General features: G+C 40.4%; 1 protein-coding gene across 7 annotated transcripts in view; it reads right to left on the bottom strand.

Moving 5' to 3' along the window:
* Positions 1 to 7,330: 7,330 nt before the first annotated feature.
* ptpn2b (protein tyrosine phosphatase non-receptor type 2b) overlaps positions 7,331 to 27,474 on the bottom strand; it is a 153,356-nt gene continuing 133,212 nt past the window's right edge. For 6 of the 7 annotated variants that reach the window (XM_059022573.1, XM_034000684.3, XM_034000685.3 and 3 more), the window contains one exon: positions 22,356 to 22,777. In XM_059022573.1, coding sequence (XP_058878556.1) covers positions 22,582 to 22,777 — 196 coding nt within the window. In that variant the 3' untranslated portion in view covers positions 22,356 to 22,581. Of the gene's footprint in view, positions 7,727 to 22,355; positions 22,778 to 27,474 lie in introns of those variants that run through there. The other variant, XM_059022574.1, reaches the window with a different exon arrangement.

Raw genomic sequence — 27,474 nt, 5'->3', positions numbered from 1 at the left:
ACAGAGCTCAACCAAGTGTGTGTAAAGTGCCACACAATCCAGGACTTGGTTCAACAAGTAAGTCTGTTAGAAGTGGAGCTGGAGGAAATGACACAGCTTGAGGAGCTGACACACCCACAATTCATGGAAGTCTGCACCCCTAGCAGACTGAAAGCCACCAGGTAGATGGAAGAGAGTCGAAACAGCTGGGTTCAGATAGGCAGAAGCAGGGGAAAAAAGAAACTTCGTCAAACACAACCACCAGAAATCCAAACATCCAACAAATTTGAGCCACTTCAACATTTAGATGACCAAAACCAACTTCAAGAGAATGAAAGGAACAACATCCAGGACCCTATAAACAGTGCTGGCCAGGCAGCAAAAAGAAGGGAGGCCATGATTGTTGGGGACTCCATATTGAGAAACACAGCAACTTCAGTTCGCAGTTTGGACCCCCTTACTACAACAGTGTGCTGCCTTCCAGGAGCCTCTGTCAAGCACATCACTGAGAACGTGGACAGGCTCTACCTGGTAGTAGTCGTCCACATCGGTAAAAACAACATTGAAAGAGACAGGCCAAGATCCCTGCAAAACAAATTCAGAGAGCTAGGAAGGCAATTAAAAGACAAGACCAAAACTGTGGTATTTTCTGGGATACTGCCAGCACCTTGCAAAGGACCATATGGACAGCTGGAAATACAAAATCAAAATGCATGGCTGAAATCGTGGTGCACACAGGAAGGCTTCACCTTTCTTGAACATTGGAGCACATTCTACAACAAGGACTATCTATATAGGTGGGACGGACTGCACTTAAACAGAAAGGGAACCAATCTACTCGGAGAAAGGATCCTTGAGGAGGCCCAGAAGCATTTAAACTAGAAAGGAAGGGGGGGAGAAAACAAAAAAACATAAGGGAGACCACATCAAAACAAAGGCAACAACTCAGGTAAGACATCCAGTAAATGTATTTATCTTAATGCTAGAAGTCTCAGAAACTAAACGTTAGAACTTGAAGCTATTGCACTAACAAGTAACTACGATGTGATAGGTGTTAGAGAAACTTGGTTGTCTGAGAGTGATGAAGACAAATATAATATTAGTGGGTACACACTGTACAGGAAAGACAGGCAGGACAGAAGAGGCAGAAGGGTAGCGCTATACATAAGAAATAGTCTTGAAGCCCAGGTGTTAAATCTGGACAAAGAAAATAACATCGAATCAATATGGGTCAGAATAATGGACAAAAATTCAAAGGGCATAATAAGAACATAAGAAAGTTTACAAACGAGAGGAGGCCATTCAACCCATCTTGCTCGTTTGGTTGTTCGTAGTTTATTGATCCCAGAATCTCATCAAGCAGCTTCTTGAAGGATCCTGGGTGTCAGCTTCAACAACATTACTGGGGAGTTGGTTCCAGACCGTCACAATTCTCTGTGTAAAAAAGTGCATCCTATTTTATGTTCTGAATGCCCCTTTATCTAATCTCCATTTGTAACCCCTGGTCCTTGTTTCTTTTTTCAGGTCAAAGTTGTCCCCTGGGTTGACATTGTCTATACCTTTTATGATTTTGAATGTTTGAATCAGATTGCCGCGTAGTCTTCTTTGTCGAAGACTGAATAGATTCAATTCTTTTAGCCTGTCTGCATACGACATGCCTTTTAAACCCGGGATAATTCTGGTTGCTCTTCTTTGCACTCTTTCTAGAGCAGCAATATCCTGAACAGAACTGAGCACAATATTCTAGGTGAGGTCTTACTAATGCATTGTAAAGTTTTAACATTACTTCCCTTGATTTAAATTCAACACTTCTCACAATATATCCGAGCATCTTGTTGGCCTTTTTTATAGCTTCCCCACATCGTCTAGATGAAGACATTTCTGAGTCAACATAAACTCCAAGGTCTTTTTCATAGTTCCCTTCTTCAATTTCACTATCTCCCATATGATATTTATAATGCACATTTTTATTGCCTGCATGCAATACTTTACACTTTTCTCTATTAAATGTCATTTGCCATGTGTCTGCCCAGTTCTGAATGCTGTCTAGATCATTTTGAATGACCTTTGCTGCTTCAACAGTGTTTGCCACACCTCCTATTTTTGTGTCGTCTGCAAATTTAACAAGTTTGCTTACTATACCAGAATCTAAATCATTAATATAGATTAGGAATAGCAGAGGACCTAATACTGATCCCTGTGGTACACCACTGGTTACCTCATTCCATTTTGAGGTTTCTCCTCTAATCAGTACTTTCTGTTTTCTACATGTTAACCACTCCCTAATCCATGTGCATGCATTTCCTTGAATCCCTACTGCGTTCAGTTTGAGAATTAATCCTTTATGCGGGACTTTGTCAAAAGCTTTCTGGAAATCTAAATAAACCATGTCGTATGCTTTGCAATTATCCATTTTCAATGTTGCATCCTCAAAAAAGTCAAGCAAATTAATTAGACACGATCTCCCTTTCCTAAAACCATGCTGACTGTCTCCCAGGATATTGTTACCATATAGGTAATTTTCCATTTTAGATCTTATTATAGTTTCCTTTCGTTTACATATAATAGAAGTCAGGCTTATTGGTCTGTAGTTACCTGGTTTGGTTTTGTCTCCCTTTTTGTGGATTGGTATTACATTTGCTATTTTCCAGTCTGTCGGTACAACCCCTGTGTCAAGAGACTGTTGCATGATCCATTGCCATCCAGACTGTTTGTTGTTATTGTTACCATCTGTGATGTTTTCATTCACCTTTATCTTTCTCTGTCTGTCTGTCTGTGGATTGATTTTGTGGGGGGGGGGGGGTATTTGAGGCCTGCCGGACACTACACCCATTTCTCCTTTGTGTTACTTTTTGGCCTTCTGTTTTCCGTTTACCAACTTATCTGTACCAGCTTTAGTCTTACCTGTTCCCTGCAATTATTTGTTTTCCTTTGTTATCAATATTGTGTCCAATCTTTCTTATGTTTGTTATTTCTTTATTGGTTCTATCCCATCTGTATTTTGTTTATATTCCATTTGTTGACATTATCATTCACAACAATAAACTGTTCATTAGTGAAACTGACACTTCTAATGCCCCTGCTTTTGCTATCTGTCAATCTTGCTGACTTATTTAGTTATAGGAATGGGGACACTAGTATCTCCTTAGGGAGGACAGTGCAACTGTTTCTCCGTTGTGCAGAGTGACCGTTACAACGCCTCGAAAGGGAGGGGGGACCGTGCTTGAATCGTAGTGAAGAGCCGGTCTGAAAGGTAGTAAATCACCCAGATGTCTGTGGTGCACTGATGCCAATAGTCCAGATGTCTCCCTGAGAAGGTGCCCTGGGCCTGTGGCAGCAAACTCCTAGGGCTGCTGTTTTGCTTGTGGCTTAGCCTGCATCTTCTGTCTTGGCACAGGGCGGCATAACCTATCATGGCCTCTGTGGCCGATCATAAGCATTGCCTCTGGCAGCGGGCGCAGTCGGCTGTGCTGGTTTTTGGGGCTGCTGGGCCCTAGGGGCTTTGTCTCCGTCAAGCACTCATATCTGGGAAAGCCAAAGCTGCCTGTGGGTTGCTACCAGCGCAGCCAGGTTTCTTCCTACAGCCTGTCCATTGAGTTTAGACACACAGAGCAGGTTTTTGTTCCAGCTGTTGTGGTGAGGGCCTATGGTTTGTGGAGAGGAACCGCAGGATAGTTTCCCAGCCATGCGGCGAACACCCTGGATGAATAAGCCCTTTTAAGGATCACCTCAGAAACCAGGCACTGCTTATTAGGGCAGGCAAGCGTCCTTGTATAACAGCGCCAAATTAGGCACCTGGACCAAGGCAGCAATGGAAGCCTCAACCGGCGGAAATTGGGCCAGGCTCAGCTTTTCCGCATCATGCACCCCATATAGGGCATCCATCGTACGGGAAACAGGAATTGTCCCAAGAAGACTGGTTTTCATATAGAAAATCTGGGTGAACTGGGGGGGGGGGGGTAAGCAAGGGCATTTGCAAGGTTGCAGTGGCCTGCTTGATTAGCGGTATGAGCTCTGCTGACAGGGAGAGCTTTACTGCTGGGGACATGCCGTCCTCAGATGGGAAAGCCAGCTCCTGTTTGCCCACCTTCTCAGAGGCAGCAATGGACAATATGTCCTCCCGTGGCCAATCTGTTCTCGCAGCCCCGTGGGGCCCCCAAGCAGGCCAACGGGGCAGGTGGTGCCGAGCATTTTCGCAGCAATTCAGCAATAACAGTTCCCCGGTGGGAAACAGTTGGCCAGATTTTTTCCATCTGCTCCAAGTCTGCCAATCGTGTGGAACGGTGACTTCTTCCTCCTCCGCGGGGAGGGGAAGGAGAGGCAGAGCTTGCTTGAGGAGGATGAGGAAGACTAAAGACCATTTCCTACCTGGGCTGATTTCCCGGGTGTGTTCTCCGCTCTCCCTTGGTGCAGAGCCATGGGGTGAGGACACAGCCACCACTCTAAGAGGGTGATGGGGGGGGGGAGTGCTGACCAGGAGTAAGGGACGCAGAATGTTCCTTAGAGCTGTGAGATAACCTCTTAAGCATGAGCTTGGAGAAAGGGGCGCAAAATGTGCAGAAGATGCAATTAACCAGGGCCTCCTTGGCATGCTCTGGCCCCAGGCAGAAAAAGCACCAGAAAGAGCTTGTCTTCCTTAGGCAGATTGGCCTTGCATGTCTGACAGGGATGGAACCCAGGCATGATGCAAGGAGCAAGCAATGCAATATACAGTACAAGGTTGTACAGCTGTTGTCTCAATCTGCTTGTATATATCAACCGGGTGGGTCAAGACCCGAGTGGGACTGGTTCGGTGACCTTGGCACCAGGTCAGTTCAGCACCAGTTCAGTGTGCTGGTTCATAACCTGGTCAGCACCGGGTCGGTGATTTTAGCGCCAGGACAGTACTTGTTCCGGTTCGGTATCCTTGGTCCTTGTTTGGTACTGGGTCAGGAACTGAAGCACAGCCTGGTCGCAGTTACCGCGGGTGGCAATGTACAGTAAAGCCACTGGCAAAACCACTCAGTCAGTACCAACACATGACTGAGGGAAGCCTGCTTGAGAGACTGTGGTTGCAAGCAACAACAAGCCGAAGCGAGTATCTTGATCCTGAGCAATGCTGCTGAGCCAAGCAGCTGCTCTTACTGCACGTGTGCAGAGCACCACCTTGCAGACACACCTGGCATCTGTTTAAAAAAAAAAAAAACAAACAAACACAATGAAATACTTTCAACAGTAATATAACAATTACATAAATAATATAAAACATCTCGTATGGTGCTAAATAGCAAAAACGAGAAAGAAAATACAGTTGTAGTCAAAAGTTTACATAACCCAATGAAAATTTATAATTTCTAGAAACTTTTGTAGCAAAGGTTTTGCTTTTGTGGATGAGGAAAAAAAAAAGTTACAAAAATAAATGTCTACAATTATTTATTTCAGTATTTTTTTTGCAAAACTCCAAGGTGCTATAAATTTCAATATTATAATGCAGAACCTAATTCTAGAAAAGTCTAGACAATGCTGGATTGTAGGTGAACATTCTGAGAGTATAAACGGGTTAGGCATAGAATGATTGCTGTCATTACCAATAAGTCAATATGGGAAAAAGTAAACAGCTATCTGAAGACCTTAGGCAGAAAATTATTTATTGTCATAAAGCTGGAGAAGGATACAAGAAGATTTCCAAGCATCAGAGTATCCCAATTTCAACTATTGTTTCTATTATCAAGAAGTACAAGACTCATAGCACTATCACAACGCTCCCTCGGTCTGGAGAAAGAAGGTTCTTTCATCAAGAACAAGTAGAAGAATGACGAGGAAGGTTAATAACAATCCGAGACTGACTGCCAAAGATATTCAAAATGACTTGGCTGCATGGTGAAGGTTTCAATGGTCGCTGGCCAAGGAAAAAGCATCTCTTTGGAAAATGTCACAAGGACAATTGCTTAGTTTCCAAAACTGCATTTGAATGATGGATATGAGTTCTGGTTTTCGAGAAATGTCTAGAAATTATAATTTTCCATTGGGGTATGAAAACTTTTGACTACAACTGTAAGCTCCAGGCGACTTATGTTGCTGGATCCCTGGGAAGGAGTGACTCGAGCCGCTGGCTTCACGCGAGGCACAAGGCCGTAACTAGCAACAGGCTGTAGTGCACACAAATATGCATAAATAGAACAACTATTACAGTGATTTGTTTAATTATCACATGCAAAATGTGTAAAAACACATAAAATTCAAAATACATACAGTATAAGCAACAATTGTTCTTATCTGAACAAGGCTCTCCATCAGGTCAGTCTTGAAAGAAAAAATCTGAGATCTGTGACTATGCCTTTTTTGCAATAAAATCGGAGACCTACATTGTGCGTGAAGCTCCTGCAACCCTAGCAGGTTGTTAAATTGAATAATATAATGAAAATGGAAAGCAAACAAAATGCAGCCAAATCCATTTCCGGCCGAAGACAGTGTCATATTTTGTGATTCCATTGCCATTAACAACAAGTGTTGACTGACAGTTTTTAAAGTTCATCTCTCGCGAACCCTTTGGTTGTGTGAAAGGGTTGGGTTCTGGTGATATTATACTAGCATAGATGGCGTAGTTTTATGTGATACTGGGTCTTTTGTAAGAATTTTTTAGATGTCTGAGATGGCTCAATACCAGCATTTGTGTGTGAAAATGGCTGAAGTGTGTTAGATCCTACTACTTCACCAAGCATTTATAACTGTGTAAAAAAAGTTGCTCCTATTTGCCATTTTCCATGTATGCCCCCTCCTTCTGCTCTGCAAAATCTGAAGTACTGTACAACTTCATCATGGTTTCCCTTATATTCAACATATACTACTACATCTATACGTTTTACTGTAAAACCAAGCATTTGATTAGCTTTTTTAATTATTACCTCCCATATTTCCTAGACCAGACTGTTGAAATGGAATGCTATATCTCTCAGATAGATGAGTTTGTTTTGTATTTCTCATATGACTGTTCTATCAAAAATTACCTAACGATAAACTTTACAATTAATCTAATATTTGAATGATGCAGACTTCTTGGTGCCCCCAAACAGCAGTACACTGTTTTGTTAATATCCCCAGTTCTGCTGTATTCTGTCCAACCTGACAACAGATGTTAATTTCAATACTTATTTTAATGTACCACAATTGGAATAAGCTTAGCAAACTAAAAAGCTAGCTGGAAACAAGAAGTCTAATAATTCCAGTATACTGAAGAGCCACATTCTGTTCTTATAGTAATAGAGGCTAAAGCAAAAGCATACAGCACTTGCACAGCATTAATTTATCCATAAAACAGTTACAATTGGGTTATTCCCCTCTTTATAAAAAAATTATACATTTTACCAAGACACACATTTTCAATTTTTTTATTTTTGTGGCAGTAATGCAAAAAAAAAAAAAGTATAATAGAGAACATTTCACTGCTAACACTTATAAAAAGGTACAATGTTACAAATTGGTACTGCACAACCACTTTCTGTAATTAATAAACTGTGTATACAAGCAATAGAAAAGAAAAAAATGAGATAATACATGGTGTACTCCAATTAGCTGAAGTCTCATGCTGGTGTTTTAAGTTTTTTCATCCAAAGAATGCAGAAGTTTATGTTGTAAACAGTTAAGATGCAAGTCTTTTCACTCTGCAGATGACCTCACTCTGTTTCCGAAGTTAATTTCAGGTCTTTCATTGTGCATCAGTCAACCAGACAGTCAGAGGTTCCAATGTTAGGTGTCAGTCATTCTCGGCCTACGACATACAACGCAAAACAAAAAAACAAAACAAAACAAAAAAAACACAACACTTTCAGTATACACCCCTTTATCTTCAAGTAAAAATGAAATGTAGCTTCAATTTCTACCACCACTATAAATGTTATCATAGCTAATTGTGGGAGCTAAAACATTTATAAAATGATTAAATAAGAACAAAAAAGTATGTAATTATTAATTAATGTTCTCAATGTAATAATTTTATAATACAAAAGACACAAACATTATTTCTAAGAAATTTATTAAATACAAAAAAGTGCAACAATCAAATATTACAGTAATAACATACACAGTAAGATATGCATGGTTGCAGCAGTTAAGCTGATTCAAGTACAATCTTTGCTATTTTTTTTTTTTTAAAACCCTGATGCATAACTTAAGATGCATATGACTGTATTCCGGCGCAATTCAGCCTGTTGAAAATATACGGCTTTTATAGGATTTTGTAAAGCCAAATAATATGCATTTCCAATTATTATTATTATTTTTTAAAAAGGTTAGATTTAGTTTGTGCCTTAGTAGTGTTTTAATAAAATGACTACAGATTCTGTATTGATGTTCCAACTGGTAAAAGTCATGGATTGCCTGAGATGTAATACATGGAAAAGGCTTGTGTCCTGTTTTAACTTTTTCTTGAATGAAAGTGGGAACCAAGCAAGACTTTTCCTGGTTTACTGCAAGCCCAAGAAACTGGAACGGATTTTAGGAACAAACTTGCAAGAAGATATATATTATTGAGGTCTGGTGAAAACTGATGCTAGAACAGATTATGTATTATCATTTATTTATTTATTTATTTATTTTTAAAATAATGTTTTTTTGGAGAGTGTACCGTTAACTGGATGACGTTCTGATAACATCTTGGCACAAAGATTTGTAGTGGCTTATAGGCTGCAATCCTTACCGGCACAGCTGCCTTCAAATGGTCTTCTCAGGACTAAAGATACACTTAGTATATTTTTCGCTAATCTTTCCAGCCGCTTGAGAAGACACCACAATGTCAATATAGACTGCAGTGTTGCCACGAGAACAGAATCAAAAAATGAGAAACAACCCCCTCACAGCCTTTTTTCAACAAAAACAATCAAAATTCTGCACAGGCTAAAGCAATTACATCGTCCATTGCAAGTTCATATGCAAAGACCTCAGATGTACAATGCTGTCGAATATCAGCTCAATCAATGTGAAAAAAGGCAATCCCTCTTCTTATTTGTTCATGGTCAACATTGAAAGATTATTGTTTACTACATTTTAGGGTGTAACACACTTTTTTTGAAAAATGGGCAATATCTTGAAATCCTTGCTGTCAATTGTAAAAACAATTACAGTGGACTCCCTTTAATCCGTGTTTCAATAATTTATATTTCGATAATCTGTGTCAACAAATGGAATATAAACAAAATACAGATGGGATAGGACCAATAAAGAAATAACAAACATAAGAAAGATTGGACACAATATTGATAACAAAGGAAAACAAATAATTGCAGGGAACAGGTAAGACTAAAGCTGGTACAGATAAGTTGGTAAATGGAAAACAGAAGGCCAAAAAGTAACACAAAAGGAGAAATGGGTGTAGTGTCCGGTGGGCCTCAAATACCCCCCCCCCCCCCCCCCCCCCAACCACAAAATTATCAAAATGTACTGGTGTGGAAATCATCTAATCTAAGCAGAATATTTGTGCACTATTAGTGCAGAAGTGGACGGTAATCATTTAATTCAATTAAATTGACTATAATACAGTGAAAGCCAACGGACAGTACTGTATTGTAGTCACTGAAACTAGTGACAAGCAAGCAGAAAGCTGACTCTTAAGCATTTCTTAGCTTGGCAGTCTGAATATTACATTATTTATTTCTTAGCAGACGCCCTTATCCAGGGCGACCTTCTATTGTTATGTATTGAATATGAATCGCAGTTACGACAATTAAACAGTCAGTGACTTTTTTAAACCAGCTCTATCTGCCTCTAAACAATGCTGATTATGTACAGTATACATTTTGACCGTTGTTGGGACATATTTTATTTGTATTATTGCATTTTTCGAGTTTTCAATTAATAGCACAAGGATTTCCCAAACAGTAAACTCAATTTCAGCTAATCCGTGTTTTTCACTAATTTGGGCTCAAGCGGTCCCAATCGGCACAAATTAACAGGGTTCTACTGTATTTACATTTATGTATCATGCTTGGTTTTGTTTTACTGTTAGTAAGTTTGAATTAGTATTTCATCAATAGGTGATAATTAAGAATAGCTTGTTTTTGCAGTTAGCAACTTTGCATACAAAATAAATGCTGATCTCATTACTGGATTGCTGTACTGTTTCATAGGAGCAGATCTTTTCATAAAACTTTATATATTTCAGCAGTTGAGCTCACATTTTAATTTTATGCAGTTGTTTACATAACTACATTTTAATAAAAAACATGGCAAAATACATTGATAAGTTTTATTTGTTTAAAAAAATCACAATAACAGATAAGCAACTTTGTGTTCTTTGTTGTATCATGATACGTATCATATTGCCATGTATTGAGGTACGTATCGTATCGTTGTGAACGTAAAGGTACATACCACTATTATTGGTATTATTTGTTTATTTAGCAGACACCTTTATCCAAGGCGACTTACAGAGACTAGGGTGTGTGAACTACGCATCAGCTGCAGAGTGACTTACAACTACGTCTCACCCAAAAGACAGAGCACAAGGAGGTTAAGTGACTTGCTCAGGGTCACGCAATGAGTTAGTGGCTGAGGTGGGATTTGAACTGTTGATCTCCTGGTAACAAGCCCTTTTCTTTAACCACTGGACCACACAGCCTCCTGCACCACTAGTATAATGATACTGTTTATATATAGCAGAAACAAAGTTACATTTACTAAATTGTGTCAAAAAGCAAGCTCACAAATTATCCATCGACAAATAATTCATAACTGGACTTTATATACAGAACTCCAGTGCCTGGAACTTTCTATCTGCTGCCCCAAAATCAAAAACCTGGCAATCTGGGTTAACCCACTGCATCCTGTAATAGTACGCTCACTTATAAAAGCAAAATCACGATTTGTGGACATCTGATATTTTGAAAATGTTAAAGCAGCTGGAGCGCTGTGTTTTTGTTTTTTTGTTTTGTTTGTTTTGTGTTGCAGAGGATTAGGTACCGGGAGCTACAGCCACGGAGCCAGCACACCCCCAGAGCACTACTCGCACTGCACAGCACAGAAACAGCACAACCCAGCACCACTGTTCTAGGAGCACTTTCCCCATGCACAAAGGAGGACAATTGGAATGCAGTGTTATTGTTATTATTGTTTGGGACTGAAACCCCCCATGTTTACTTCTCCATACCATTGCTGGTATAGGGGTGGACTATTATTTATTAATTAATAAACACAGATGTTTTTACAACTATAGTTGAACTGTTTGGACATTGTATTATTCCCCAGAGACCTTGTCTCTGCCCCCAGGAGATGAATACGAGTGACGCATAAGGCTCAGCGCCACTTTAGACAACCCTTTGAGAGGACATTAACTGGCTTTTCATCTGGTTCACCGTGATGCCTAACCATTGGAGGTGGTTGGTGACCAGTCCTGTGTGCAACACTGCCTGTACTGGTGACTCAGCACATATCAGCCAGTCGTCCAGGTAATTGATCACTCTGATCAGGAGGGGCCAATATAGCCTCCCTGCACTTTGAAAAAGGGTGAGGACCTAGAGAGATGCTGAACTTGTACGCGGTATCTTGAAAAGTGAACCGCAAGTACTTCTTGTGGCTGGGTCTAATAGGGATGTGAAAGTAGGTGTCCTTGAGGTCCACTGTAGCGAACCAGTCACATGACCTGATTGACTGCAACAGCTGCCACGTTGTCAGCATCCTGAACCTTCATACTCTCATGTACAGATTCAAATGTCAGAGGCTGAGGATCTGTCTGAGGCCGCCATCCCGTTTCGGCACCTGGAGTAAAACCCTTCTCTCTCTCTGAGAGGGTGAACAATTGAAATTGCCTGTTTCTGCAGTAGGGCCAGCACCTCCTGAGACACTAATACTAATCAATAAAAACAAAAGAAACACATAGAACAGTAAAAAACAAGGCAGAGAATAAGGAATATCATTTTAGCATAAAAACGCTACATTATGAAGGTATGTTTTTAATCTTGTTTTAAAAGCAGTGACACTTGGTGTTTCCCTTACAGAGCTAGGTAGATCATTCCAGAGTTTTGGGGCCCTATAACTGAATGTTCTCCCAGTTGTGCTTCTTTTTTTAATTTGTGTGACAGAAAGCATCCTGACATTCTGTGATCTGAGTGGGCATCTAGGAATATATGATATTAAAAGATCATTTAAATGTGATGGTGCAAGGCCATTTAATGCCTTAGAATTTAAAAGCAACACCTTAAAATCTATTCTGAATCGGACCGGGAGCCAGTGCAGAGATGCTAGCACAGGAGTAATGTGATCTCGTCTCTTAGTCCTGATTAAAATTCTAGCTGCAGCAAGTTGCAGTCGAGATATAACATGGCTATCAGTACCAGAGAATAGGCCATTACAATAATCAATTCTAGAAGCTACAAAAGCATGCATCAACCTGTCAGTATCTGAGTGGGAACGAATACTTCTCAATTTGGTGAAATTTTAGTGATACTCTGATGTGTCTCAAAGAAAGATTTGTGTCGAAGACAACACCAAAATTTCTCATTTCGTCTGCAAGTTCATAAGAAAAGCCATGAAGAAGTAAATCAGACATATTACTTTGTTGCTTCTGAGATCCCAGAATGATTACTTCTGTTTTATCTGAGTTTAGCATTAAAAAGTTTTCAAGCATCCATTTTTTATGTCAGCAAGACAGGTGCTCAAAATATTTACAAGCGAGATATCACCCTGTTTCAGGGATAAACATAGCTGTGTATCATCAGCATAACAATGAAAATTAAACCCATAGCTATGCATAATATTGCTCATAGGCAGCATATATAAAGAAAACAGAGTTGGGCCAAGGTCTCCTCCTCTATTTTAACAAATTGCAGGTCTCCTCTTCTATTTTAACAAATCAACACAGAACACAACCTGCCAGTCCTACCAGATGTTCAAAGCGATCAATTAAAACAGAATGATCAATAGTGTCAAACACAGCACTTAAATCTAATAGTATAAGAACCGAAGGTGTGCCCGTTGCAGAGGATAACAACCACATCTTTAATCACTCTAATAAGTGCTGTCTCGTGCTATGATAAGACCGAAACCCAGACTGAAATTTCTCATATATGTTATGAACTGAAAGAAATATGTTAAGTTGCTCGGCAACTACTCTTTCTAAAAAGACAGAAATGGAAGATTTGAAATAGGCCTGTAGTTATTAAGAACTTTGTGATCTAAGGTAGAGCAGTGGTTTTACTATTGCAGTCTTGAAAGAGTTAGGAACAATACCTGAGAAAAGGGAGCTATTAACACTATTTAATACCGTGGTATTTATATTGGAGAATACTTCTTTACAAAATGGAGTAGGGATAAAAACGTATATGATCTGGTGTTACAGGTGCATCCAGTAACAACTCCTTGTCCTTGTCAGGTACTCGAGCCTGAGCAAGCCAGAGCTGCCTTCTTGCCACCACCAATGCAGCCATGCTCCTGCCCAACGCCTGATCACTGTAGTTAGACAACTGGAGCAGGTGGTTGTTGACCAGGCTCAGCTCTTCCAACTGGAGGGGCAAGGGCCTATGGTCCGAGGACAGCAATTGTAACAGCATGGACTGGTAAGCCACTGGTAAGCCACCAGTATGCTACTGTAGCTACGAAGACGTGTTCAAAATGCTGAATCCGCATTTCAGTGACGCTGCATTGTTTGTTAAGGACATGACTATCAAATATAGAGTTTTTAGGCTCATCTTCCGTGGCTGAAGGCAACTGCAGGCCCATGGTAGCACGTCTGATAAGGGACCTGAGCTCCTCTGACAGGGAGGGGCTTACCGTGGAAGCCAAGACATCTGATTCCACATTATAGGACGGGAAGATTGATTCTTGGGGGCCCCTGCCCTCAGATGCAGTAAGGGACAAGGCACACTCCTGCTCTGGTTGTAGGTCAGGCAATGGTGCCTGAACCCCAGGCACTGAGACACAAGGGGTGGGGGGGATCTCTGTGGTTTGTACTCGTTATTCAGCATACCCCTATTATTAAGATCCAACTTTACAATCTATTAAGATCTATATCTGAGGTAGATTAATATAACAAATTAACTAGATACATATTTAACCTCAGACCACATGCCAAGAAATCAAATAAAAAAATGTATACACAAAACAGCTTTGTTTTTTCTATAAGGTTGGAATGTGAATTTTAAATATCAGTTACCCACTGAGTAACTAAAACCAATTCATATAGGTTTGAAGGTAACATGGTCCAGATCATGTTACACGTACAAAACAAATTACAATAAATGTAATGCCCTTTAAGCTTTTCTGCAGACCCATTTGGCAGTAAATCTCCCAATCAAAAAAATAAAAAAACAATTTTTAATTCAGTATTTCTCAGCCGTTATGTGTCAGGAAGACATACCACTTTGAATTATTAACACAGCAGGTGTTGTAGTTTTATTATAGGGGTGGGAATAAGTGACTGACCTGTCTCAGCAGCGGACTTGCTGCTCTGCCTTTGTGACCCCCAAATAAATATTTGTAAAAATAATATATCATTTATAATGTTACACTTGAGACAAATTCATTTACTTTAAGATAAGCATTTAATGATCACATTTTGAGATGTTGTAATGTCAGGTTATTATCATAACCCTGGTTCCCTGAAATAGAAATGTAACCATTACTTCATGGGTATTTATCCTAAAGACCCTATAACCTGAATAGACATAACAAAGACTGCTAGTCAGAGCCTGTGACGCAGTCGTGCCAGCCCCCAAGGGTATAACTGGACTGCAGACACAGACATCGTCATCATTTTTCCTTTAGACTGCTGTTATCATGTATTTCTATTTCAGGGAAAGGGTTATTATAATAACCTAACCTATCAACTACGAAATGTAAATATTACCTCATGGGTATGAATGCCAAAGCTGTCACAAGGCAATATTGCAGACCAACTGGAATGCCACAAGGCTAGGCCAAGGCCACCTAGCGCGTTACCATGAGGAACCCCAGTGCAAGTAGCTAGGGCTAAAAAATTGAGGGAGAACTCACCTCTATGTTTAAGTTGTCAGGGTCGACCCTGAAGCCACCCTTAACACTCTAGTTCCAAAGCCAGGGATTTGTGGATCCACAATCTAAGTCTGTAGAACCTAGTAAAGGTATGGGTAGTAGCCCACACCGCTGTATTGAAAATGTAATTGACAGATGCACCCTGGAACAAAACCCACAAACTTGCCATGCCCCTGAATGAATGGGCAGGGAGCTTTCTGGAGGGGGCAAGTTGGCCAGTTCAGCATGTCTCTGCTATCCATTTGGACAGCCTCTGCCTAGACAGGGCTTGACCATGGGACTTTCTCCAACTTTTTGTACTGTAAACATAGTACACCAGAGCCTGTACTGTGCAGAGCATATAGGGCTGCAGCTACCTATCAGACTGAAAGGAGGTGGAAGAAGCCTCCAAATCCAGACTGGCTGACATGGAATGCCGAGATAGTGTTCGGCAAAAGGCAGGATTGGTATGGAGCATAACCCTTGTCCTGGCCTCTGTAAAAACAAAGCAGGTTCTCACTAAGGAGAAACTCTGCAGCTCACTCACCTGCTTTGTGAAGGTGATAGCAAGCAAACAATCGCTTAAGTGATAACATTTCCTCTCACCTGAATGTGTGGGCTCAAATGGAGGCTTCAAGAGTGCATTGAGCACCACATTAAGCCTCCAGGAAGAAACTATGTCCTTCATTAGGCGGCTGAAGCAGCCATTCAGGGGCCAGACCCAGAGCTACAGAGCTACAATAAGGGCTACTAGGAGCACCTTGGCCTGGCAAGGCGAGCGGTGGGAAGACACATAACAGTTGCCTTGACCACTGGTGTGCCAAGCCATCTACCGCCAGCGTGTCCCAGTCTCCGATTATGGACAGCCAGAGGGGACAGTGGGTTGATTCCTGGGAGGAAGGAGATCTCTCTCTCTGCTCTCCCGAACCTCTCCCAAATGAGGCTACCACCTCCAGGTTTGCCTCCACTCTGAAGAACTGTGACCCTCCTTGAGAAGAGGTCAGCTGCCCAGTTTTTTTCACCCTGCACAGGTGTACTGCCGGCAGTGAGAGTAGGTTCTTGTGTGCCCAGAGCAAAGCTTATGGGCCACGCGATGGAGACTGGGCAGCGTGAAGTTGCCTTTGTGGTTGACGTAAGTCACCACTATTGCGTTGTCTGCTTGGACAAGCACATGCCTCCCTCGAACCTTCTGCAACAAATGCTGCAAGGCTAGTTAAACTGCCTATAGTTCCAAACCATTATGTGGAGTGCCATTCACACAGCGCCCCAGCTGAGGCTGGATGCGTTCGTGGTGACGGCCTCCCTTTTGGTGACACTGCCCAACACTACGTCGAGCAGATGGTTTGCACCAAGACAGTGCCTTTAAACAGTGATGAAACATCGTCAATTAATCAATCAATCAATCTTTATTTTATATAGCGCCTTTCATAGTGGACCACCATCAGAAAGCTCTTTATAAGATGCAGTAACACCAAAATCCATAATACTTTAAATACAGAGAAGTGCATAATTCATGATATACAGTAAAAAAACAATGCCTAATACAAAACAGTGAAAAATGCATAATGCATGATACAGTAGCATAATACATGAAACAAGGACTAGGGGTCACAAATGGAGATTGGATAAAGGGGCATTCAAGAACAGAAAATAGGCACTTTTTTTACACAGAGAATTGTGAGGGTCTGGAACCAACTCCCCAGTAATGTTGTTGAAGCTGACACCCTGGGATCCTTCAAGAAGCTGCTTGATTAGATTCTGGGCTCAATAAGCTCAATGGAAGCTCTGGGCTCAATAAGCTCTGGGCTCAATGGAAAATAGCAAACGTAATACCGATCCACAAAAAGGGAGGCAAAACTGAACCAGGTAACTACAGACCAATAAGCCTGACTTCTATTATATGTAAACTTATGGAAACTATAATAAGATCCAAAATGGAAAATTACCTATATGGTAACAATATCCTGGGAGACAGCCAGCATGGTTTTAGGAAAGGGAGATCATGTCTAACTAACCTACTTGACTTTTTTGAGGATGCAACATTGAAAATGGACAACTGCAAAGCATACGACATGGTCTATTTAGATTTCCAGAAAGCTTTTGACAAAGTCCCGCATAAAAGATTAATTCTCAAACTGAACGCAGTAGGGATTCAAGGAAATGCATGCACATGGATTAGGGAGTGGTTAACATGTAGAAAACAGAAAGTACTGATTAGAGGAGAAACCTCGAAATGGAGTGAGGTAACCAGTGGTGTACCACAGGGATCAGTATTAGGTCCTCTGCTATTCCTAATCTACATTAATGATTTAGACTCTGATATAGTAAGCAAACTCGTTAAATTTGCAGACGACACAAAAATAGGAGGAGTGGCAGACACTGTTGAAGCAGCAAAAGTCATTCAAAATGATCTAGACCGCATTCAAAATCGGGATAAAAATGTTCATTATAAATATCATATGGGAGATAGTGAAATTGAAGAAGGGAACTATGAAAAAGACCTAGGAGTTTATGCTGACTCAGAAATGTCTTCATCTAGACAATGTGGGGAAGCTATAAAAAAGGCTAACAAGATGCTTGGATATATTGTGAGAAGTGTTGAATTTAAATCAAGGGAAGTAATGTTAAAACTCTACAATGCATTAGTAAGACCTCACCTAGAATATTGTGTTCAGTTCTGGTCACCTCGTTACAAAAAGGATATTGCTGCTCTAGAAAGAGTGCAAAGAAGAGCAACCAGAATTGTCCCGGGTTTAAAAGGCATGTTGTATGCAGACAGGCTAAAATAATTTAATCTATTCAGTCTTGAACAAAGAAGACTACGCGGCGATCTGATTCAAACATTCAAAATCCTAAAAGGTATAGACAATGTCAACCCGGGGGACGACTTTGACTTGAAAAAAGAAAAAAGGACCAGGGGTCATAAATGGAGATTAGATAAAGGGGCATTCAGAACAGAAAATAGGAGGCACTTTTTTACACAGAGAATTGTGAGGGTCTGGAACCAACTCCCCAGTAATGTTGTTGAAGCTGACACCCTGGGATCCTTCAAGAAGCTGCTTGATGAGATTCTGGGATCAATAAGCTACTAACAACCAAACGAGCAAGATGGGCTGAATGGCCTCCTCTCGTTTGTAAACTTTCTTATGTTCTTCTTCTTATGTTCTTAACAACGAAAAACGATTAAGATGGGCCGAATGGCCTCCTCTTATTTGTAAACTTTATGATATTCTTATGTTCTTATGAAATAGTAGCAACAACACAGCAGCAACTAGCAGATATCAGGCTTAAAGAGAATGGAACGCAAGAGAGAACAAGTGGATCTTGAGAGTTGATTTAAAGAGAGCGAAAGTGGGAGCGTCACGCACCAAAGCTGGGAGAGCGTTCCAGAGAGTCTAGGCGGTCGTGGTTCAATGTGAGTTGAAAAAGCCCTGCTGTTGACCCAGGCTTGCAGAGGGCACCGTACAAGCGGTATGGTACGGACAGTACGGTAAACTTGTACCAGTGCGGTAACCTCTCCTGCTGTTCAGTATGTTTAACGGGTTGGGAACGGAGTAGGTCTGTGACCTACAGTGACCGAAGAAGCAATATATAGGGATGCCCACCTATATAGCTTCTGGCAAGGCAACACAGCCCTGACAGCCTTCACAATGGTACTGCAAGCACAAACTAGAGCGGCAACGAACACTGTGGGAAGGACTGCAAACAGTCAGACCTGAAGCAGAGCTGAGCCCAGCAACTGCTAGTGAATCGAAAAAAGCTAACCTTGTTCATTGCCCAGTGTACCAGCGGGAACAGGAACAGGTCTCAGACCTACAGTTACCACAGGAGCGATCTATAGGGTATCCACCTACAGCGCTTTTGGCTAACCCGACAGTCCGAAAACTGAGGAAGGCCTATTGTTAGAGCCCTAACAGTCTTCACAATAATTCTACAAGCAGAACTAATGTGGCAACGAGACACTGTGGGAGAAGCTGCAAGCAGCTTAGCCCGAAGCGCGTGTCTCGGTCAAACGCAGGACTGCTGAGCCCAGCAGCGTTCGTATTTTTGTGGAAAAAACAGAATAAACAACAAGAAATCAAATTCTCTCACACACAGTAACAATCTTGATTACCGTTCTTTATATATAGTTTTGTAACAAGAAGCTAAATTAATTTTTTAACCTCCAACAAAGCTAGCAGTCAGAGAGCACAAGTAGGTTGTTCGATCCCAGTGAAGGGGCGACGGCGCTACCGGCTTCATGCGGGGCACAAGGCTGCTGCGGGACTAACAAAAACGTGTAAGTAGTAAATACTACTATAAGCATGCAACAATAAATTGCATTAAATAGTGTAATTACACAAATAAGCAGATATGAGTAACTTGATACTTATCTGTTCGTAGTCTCTCCCACTCAGGTCGGATGAAAGGAAAAATGATGACGATGTCTGTGTGTGCAGTCCAGTTATAGCCTTGGGGCCGGGCACGACTGTGTCACAAGCTCTGACCAGCAGTCTTTGTTATATCTATTCAGGTTACAGGGTCTTTAGGATAAATACCCACGAGGTAATGGTTACATTTCATACTAGGGAATAAAATATAGTGAATAGGGAATAAAATAGTTGGTGTTTTTAGAGGCACTATTGTACAACCAAGTCAGCGATTTGGTATTTTAACAAAAAACTGCAGCACACGTAACCAAAAAAAAAAAACCAAACAAAAAAATTATATTATGATGTTATTTTAATATAAATCACTTATTTTTTTAACTATTGAAACTCAAAGTTAGTTCAGCATCCACAGTAAATCTAGGATGGACTTCTGGTTAAATAATGAGCACATTTTTGCGCATTAAACAGCTTTTTTTAATGGTTTACGTGACCTTGAATTTGATTGGTGGTAGTTTGAAGATTTTGAATGCCGTATCTAATTTTTATTATTGTTACTGTAGGAGTCTGATACACATTTAATACACACACTAGCACTATCCACTGTAAATAACACTGTCTTGATTGAACAGTACAAAAAACAAACTCAATATTATTCTTTACTCAGAGTAAATACATCCTTTAAGCTAATCTTTTTAGTGGCTTCGAGCATTATAGCCCCATGGAGGTAACAGTCTTCCCGAGGGGCATTTAATTTTCCACTGTTCACTGAGTCTGTAGTACATATTTAATATATGAGTCAGTAAAAGATAATGAGAGGCAAGGTTAGATTGTAAATATGACTTTATATACTGTAAAGCCATAAATATTGTGAGCCTTTTATTATGCGTTTTTGCGCATGAAAAAGTTTGCACAAATATCTTAGTGCTGTACATATAATGAAGTAATATACTACTACCAGTGCAACAGGACGCCAACATTTCTGGAGCAAAATAGGTTTTATGAGTGTGATTCACCAAATATTTTGATCGCAAATATTTTTGGCTTTACAGTATTTTGTTTAAATATAACTGATACAACACAAGTAAATAAGGCTGTGTGGTCCAGTGGTTAAAGAAAAGGGCTTGTAACCAGGAGGTCCCCGGTTCAAATCCCACCTTAGCCACTGACTCATTGTGTGACCCTAAGCAAGTCACTTAACCTCCTTGTGCTCCGTCTTTCGGGTGAGACGTAATTGTAAGTGACTCTGCTGCTGATGCATAGTTCACACACCCTAGTCTCTGTAAGTCGCCTTGGATAAAGGTGTCTGCTAAATAAACAAATAATAAATAACAGAAAATGTTTCTGAAGTTCATAAGTTTTTTTTCTTTCTTTTGTAATATGTTTTGTAATTCATTTTCTATCACAGAATCACTGTTCAGCAGTTTTTTCATTGTCATTTTTATCTTGTTATTTAGGAGTGGAGGTAGGTGGAGGGTGTTCCTTTGAAAAGGGGCAGGACTGACAGTGATGTTAAACATGACAGACTGAGACTATTGCCCGGTGGTGTAAGGATGGGAGGGCAATAGTTAAATCTATTTTTGCTCCTATGATGAGGTTTTAACCAATCACAGGCCAGAATTTCCAAGCACTGACTGATTCAATTAATCATTTAAAGAAGCTTTCTGTATGAAATAGGGGATGTATGTTTTAAACAACATATGTTTACTGTAAGTGCACCCTTTAAAATATTATGCATGTAAATCAATCATAGATGTCAGATTTTTGCAAATAATCTGGGAACATAGTTAATGTATTGTTAATTACACAGCTGGGCTGAGCCTAAACTGACATCTGAATGGCAAAACTACAGATGAGCACTAGTTCAGATAGTGAATTTGAGGCACTAGTAATTACCACTACCATGGAATACTGTACCTCAATACTGTACCTCATCTCATATTTTGGGAATATAGCGCACATCAAAAACTATACCCACTATAGGTAGTAGCTTTATTTTCACACACTTCTAAAACCACACACACACACATACATATATACACATACATATATATATATATACACACACACACACATACAAGCATAATCAACAAGTACAGAGAAACATCATCTGTAATTGACAAACCCAGGACTGGAAGACCCAAAAAGCTGTCTAACAAGGATGAGCAACACGAAGACAATATCCTTAAGGAATAGAAAGAAGACAAGCGTTGAATTGACAACAGAATTGGCAGAAGGCACAGGTGTCGTTGTCCATCAAATCAACAGTACGAAGGTCACTCTTGAAATCAGGACTTAAAGTATGTGTTGCAGTAAGAATATCTCTGTTAAGAAAGGGGAACAACAAGAGTAAAAGGCTAAAATATGCACAAGAACACAGAAATTGGACTATGGAACAATGGTCAACCTTGCTTTGTACTGTTGATGGATGAACAATGACACCTGTGCCTTCTTTCTATTCCTTAAGGATATTATCTTCAAGTGTTGCAGATCCTTGTTAGACAGCTTTTTGGGTCTTCCAGTCCTGGGTTTGTCAATTACAGATGATGTTTCTCTGTACTTGTTGATTATGCTTCGGATACCACACCTTGAAAATCAAGTGATACGAGCTATTTCACTCAATGTTTTTCCTTATTTATGCAAGTCAAGGTTGTTATAATAGTAAAAAAACACTAGTGGAGGCTGTGAGTAAATTGCATCAAGTAGAAAAATGCAACATGTCTAAGTGTAGGAGTTATCTTTTAAATACTAGATTTCTAAATAGTGTCATTACTCCTGTGGCACTTTAGTGAAGAAAGCCTTAAAACATTAACCAGTTTATAAAGAGGGTTTAAGATTAATAAAACCAGATATGTATCAGCATGTACTTGCTATATATATATATAAAAATGGTTTTGCTTTAAAACTTATTCAATTTTTTATTAACCAGAATAATTTTGTTTTTTGATATCCTGTAAATGTGCAGATCAAGGTATTGTTAAAATAATACAAATTAGGAAAGAAATACAAAAAGATCAAAGCACACTCTTGGACCTAAACATTTAGTACAATCACTTAAAAGTCTAATACTTTTATTTGGCACGAATCGTACCTGCAGCCAAAATACCCTGAGATATTACATTGTGATAGCATTATGCATTTCCCCCAAAATCTGATCTAGTGCATTCCTTTTTTGACCTTAAGAAATGTGACCCAATTGCATTGACAATAAACAAAAGTTTGTCACATCAGGTTTTGGTGCATAGAAACATATCTTACTGTGTAATTCAAATACCGACTTTCATTGGACATATATTCTCCAAGAAACGTACATTCCAATAGCAAGTACAGTAGCTGCCCCAACTTTAATGAGTATAGGTTTCCAGTATAACCACCTTTTTCTTTTTCTCTCTGCTTCACTTAACTTCTGTTTCATTTGCAGAACCTTCTGTGCAGTGCTTGATATCCTGTCTTCTCTGTGTCGTCGTTTGCGAACACTGAAAAAAAAAAAAAAAAAAAAAAATTAGCTTTCATTATCAAAAAAGAAAACTGATCTTGCCTTCCTGTTGCGAGGTTCATGATATGAACTTTTAAAGGTAATCCTCCAAAGGTATTTACTTGGTGTGCAGAGAACCCATTACTCGTACTCGGAAACCAATATTCGTATTGTCACGAGTGACCCTAAAACCTGGTCTTCCCTTGTACGAGGTGTGAGCACCTTTTTTGAGTGAAAGGTGTATGCGGCAGAGATACATGGCTCTTGGATAGGACCAGCTTAACTTCTTTGAAGTTTTCCCACTGATGGGAATGAGAATGTAAAAGTGGGAACCCGGCTAACAAGGCTTTTAAAGACTGTCAACCACACCTGTGGTGGCTTAGACAGACTCACTGAGAGTAGAAACTGACCCAAGACTGTCACCGCTACTGGAAGCAGGCTGATCTTTGGGATACAAATTGAACATTTGTGAAACTGCATGTGTGTTAAAATGTTGTAATAGCTGTACTGTGTTTTAAAGAATATAAAACCAGCAGAAATATTAAATTGTTAAAGCACACCATTCAGAAAAAAATGTTATAATGCACTGTATTAGTCTATGAGAATATTGTAGGATTCTATATTCCTGTTTATTCTAGTATAACCAGTAGAAAAATATTATCAGTTAATCTGTGTAAGGTCTGAAAAGAGAGCTCTTTGTATCAAAATGTCAGGCCGACCTGTTGAAAGTTCCAAACCGCCCTTATTGGGCAAAAGCATCTTTGAGACTTAAACACAGGGCCTCCCCTATCTTTAAATTAATGAGAGCTATCGCGCACGGAAGCCTGTAACTTTGGCAGAAACAAACACCTCATTTAACTGAAAATAAGTTAAAAGTTTTTAAACCTAAACACTGAGTCTTTTGTATTACAAAAGAAAAAACTACTGTTACATTACATTTAAAACTAAAAGTGTTGCACCTATTTGAGTTTTATTGTAACAAGAAAAACTGTAAAGAAAGCAAGCGAGTATCTAATTTGCTTGAGAGTTCATTTGTAGTCAAGTTTATTATTTAGAAGGGGCTCCCGAGTGGCACATCCAGTAAAGGCGCTCCACGTGGAGTGCAGGATGTGCCCTATAGTCTGGACGTCGCGAGTTCGAGTCCAGGCTATTCCTTTGCCGACCAAGGACGGGAGCTTCTAGGGGGCAGCGCTCAATTGGCCAAGTGCCGCCCGGGGGGAGGGAGGGTTAGGTCGGCCAGGGTGTCCTCGGCTCACCGTGCACCAGCGACCCTTGTAGTCTGGCTGGGCGCCTGCGGACTTGCCTGTAAGCTGCTCGAGAGCTGCGTTGTCCTCCAATGCTGTAGCTCTTGGGTGGCTGCATGGTGAGTCCGCAGTGTGAAAAAAAGAGGTTGGCTGACGGTACACGCTTGGAGGACAGCGTGTGTTTGTCTTCGCCCTCCCGAGTCAGCGCAGGGGTGGTAGCAGTGAGCTGAGCCTAAAAATAATTGGCCATTCCAAACTGGGGAGTAAATAATAAAAAATACTGGCAAAGACTAAATTAAAAAAAAAAAAAAAGTTTATTATTTAGAAAAATAGGTAGGCTTGATTCGGAGGTAGTTTAAACACGTATTTTAATCTAGTATAAGTGTAAAGGTTTTTACTGTGATATACATACATGGTCACCATATACAAACACGGTCACCAGTCCTGGGTGCGTGCTGTAGTGCTCGTGGTGGGTGATACAGTTTAATGAGTGACAATAGTGCAGTGCTGTTCCGGGTTTTTATGCTGGCCCTTAGTGACATCTCCGAAACGTGTTAGCTGTCTATAAAACACAAGTAACAATTATAGACAAGACAAACAAACACTCACAATATTTTATAAAATGCTGCACGGGTCCGTCCGGGTTATGTTTCCGTAACCAAAACGAAGGAGTAGATAGTGATTCTCCGTCCCATTTTTATGCTATCATGCATGACCCCTTGGTAAACGAGTGCAGCTGTCTTTACTATCTGCAGCTGCTACGTCGTCAATACGTTCCTGCAACTGAGTCTTCTTCCAGACTGACAGACTTCCCAGCGCGGGGAAAGAACTGTCAGGCCAGCCCGTCCAAAGAACTTTACTTTCACTGCTTAGCGCCCTTACAGGTCGGGAGGGAGATTTACAACCAAAACTCATTATTATTATTATTATTTATTTCTTAGCAGATGCCCTTATCCAGGGCGACTTACAATCGAAAACATTGTATTTCTGTCACACTTCATTATAGAAATTTATGAAAACTTGGCAGCAGAAGCAAGCATTTCATTTTAAAAATAGAAAACTTCCACAGTGTAAGTTCTTATCAGGAAGGTAGCAATTTTAATTGGGATGATGCTTGTAGCCAAAAAAACAGTGGGCCCTATTTAGCAAATATAGCTGCGATAGCACATTTAAACGTGATTTAGAAGTCGGGTCTCATGCGTGGGCTAACGCACATCAAATAGCAAATCATGTGCCCAGCCAATCAAAGCACAGAGGGGGGAGTAAGGTTACAACAAATAAGGATTCAACAATCTCTTTAAGAGGACCTGTGCGTCTGTGGTAGCAAACTGAGGGTATTTTGAAACCAAAAAAAAAAGGGAAGACAAGCGCCTCAAGCAATGCTACTTTTTTTTTTAGCAGTCTGAAATAAAAAAGTAATCTATAAGCAAAATTAAAGTACAATTTATATTTTTTTCTGTTTCACTTGCTGAGCGAGCAAAAAATTTAGAATCAGGAGTTTTCCTTGTATAGCTAACCTTTGAACCGTGAGCACCGTCACTGCCTTTATTATAAATGCTTTCGGCATCGGCAGACTCCAACACTGGTGCTTCAGGTTCAGCATCTGCTTCCCTCAAACCCTGTAATCTTTCCTCTGTAAGTTCAACACCCATTATGGAGAGCTATGTTCGCTCAATTACTGTACAAGCACATTTAAAGGTACGATTATACCTTCAGCAGGGGTCGTGGGGTTCAGCAGCGGTCTCAGTAGCCACTGCTTCGGTGGATACCCCTTGTCACCTATCAACCAGCCTCTCGGACTGTCATACCACTGAAACGCAGCTAGCATTTGCGAATTAGCGAGGATAAACGTCATGAGCGGAGCAACAATGGGTTGAATACACATTTGTGATGTAGTTGTTTGCATCACAAATCACACACTACTTGCACGTTGACAGAATAGGTCCCCTTACAATTTACGTAGAAGTGCCTATTCTGTGTTGGTGCGTGTACTTTAATGCTACAAGCAAACAGTGTGCTCTCCGCATGTCTCCTTCCGGTCAGCCTGAAGCAGTTGGCAGATGTCAGTGATTGTTTGTCTGTTGAGGTAAAATTGTTGCATACATTGTGTGTCAGACAGGCTTAGAAAAGACAGATGACTTTTCAATATTTGGCGACGTCTCCTCCTCTGTCTGGCCAGGTAGAAATTATTATTATTAGGCTTCCCAGCCAGAATGGCTGGGAAGCCTATTGTTTTGGTTAGGATTTTTAGGCTTCCAAGCAGGATGGCTGGAAGCCTATTGTTCAAGAGATTCTTCTTCTTCTTCTTCTTCTTATTATTATTTTCTTTCCTTCTGCCGCAATGGTAAATCTTTAACAGCCCATAAAATGAAAACCATTGCACATAGAGACTCGCTGTTTGGAACGTTGGTAGATACCTATGGAAAGTTGACCCTGGAGCACGTAGGTCACATGCTAGGGGTTTTGCTCATCACTATCATGATTTGCAAATGTTTTTTGAAAGTGACGACAAAAAAAAAAAAGGTGGAATCGTCACTAGTGACGATCGTTTCTGTTTGTACTATAAAAAAAATCCCTTTTGTTAAAGTCACACACAACATCTCTTTCTTCAAAAGAAGGGAACACTAAACCAGAGTCATAGACTATACCATAGACTGCTGCTGATCAGATCAGCGCCTCAGCCTCATCGATTCATTGACTCTGCAACGTCCTCATCCCATGGTAGGTGACGTAAATGCAGTCGGCCATTCCGCGCCTCAGTTTCATGTTGCGTGTCAGTTACCATGGTAATCCAGACTGCTTTGTGAGGCTGTACTAGGTGCTGCTGTAGCTTTCAGCCTCACATTATTATTTGCAATCTGACAGCTTCTGCTGCTGCGCTTTCACGACTACAGAGAGTTCTGCTCAAACCTTTGCATCCGCAGTGAAAGCGGTAAGCTTGTGAGCGCGAATTAAAAAACAAAACTGTTAGCCAATACTACTGTAAAATGTCCCAGAAGAAAATCCACTCGTTTTTTCAGCGCGGCCACAGCAAGAGTGAAACCGAACAAACAGAACAACAAGTTGTAGAAGATGAAGACTTGGATTTGGAAAACACCAGTCAAAAAAGAACAAACAAAGTTCACAAGCGTCAGATAAAAGAAAAAGAAAACAAGCAGCAAAGTTTCAGCCTTATTGGAAAACTCTGCTTCCATGGGTTGTATATAATATTCTAACATTTTTTTTTTTTTAAATTTTTATTGTAAAAGACATATAAGTACACGAAAACACTCAGTAAACAATTACATTTTTAATGTTATTGTATACCATAGACTGGTAGATTTTAGCTAAAGCGCTACAGGCCGCGCCATTGCGTCAATGCCCCCCTGAAATAAAAAAATGTCCCGCTGAAATGCTCTTAACGCGCCTGTGTGTCCCCCTTCACAGACCAGACATGACGCAATACCAATACGCA

This window comes from Acipenser ruthenus, chromosome 4 (genome assembly GCF_902713425.1).
Source record: "Acipenser ruthenus chromosome 4, fAciRut3.2 maternal haplotype, whole genome shotgun sequence".
Taxonomy (NCBI): domain Eukaryota; kingdom Metazoa; phylum Chordata; class Actinopteri; order Acipenseriformes; family Acipenseridae; genus Acipenser; species Acipenser ruthenus.
Note: the sequence above shows the minus strand (reverse complement) of the source record. Positions and strands in the feature narration are given on the sequence as shown.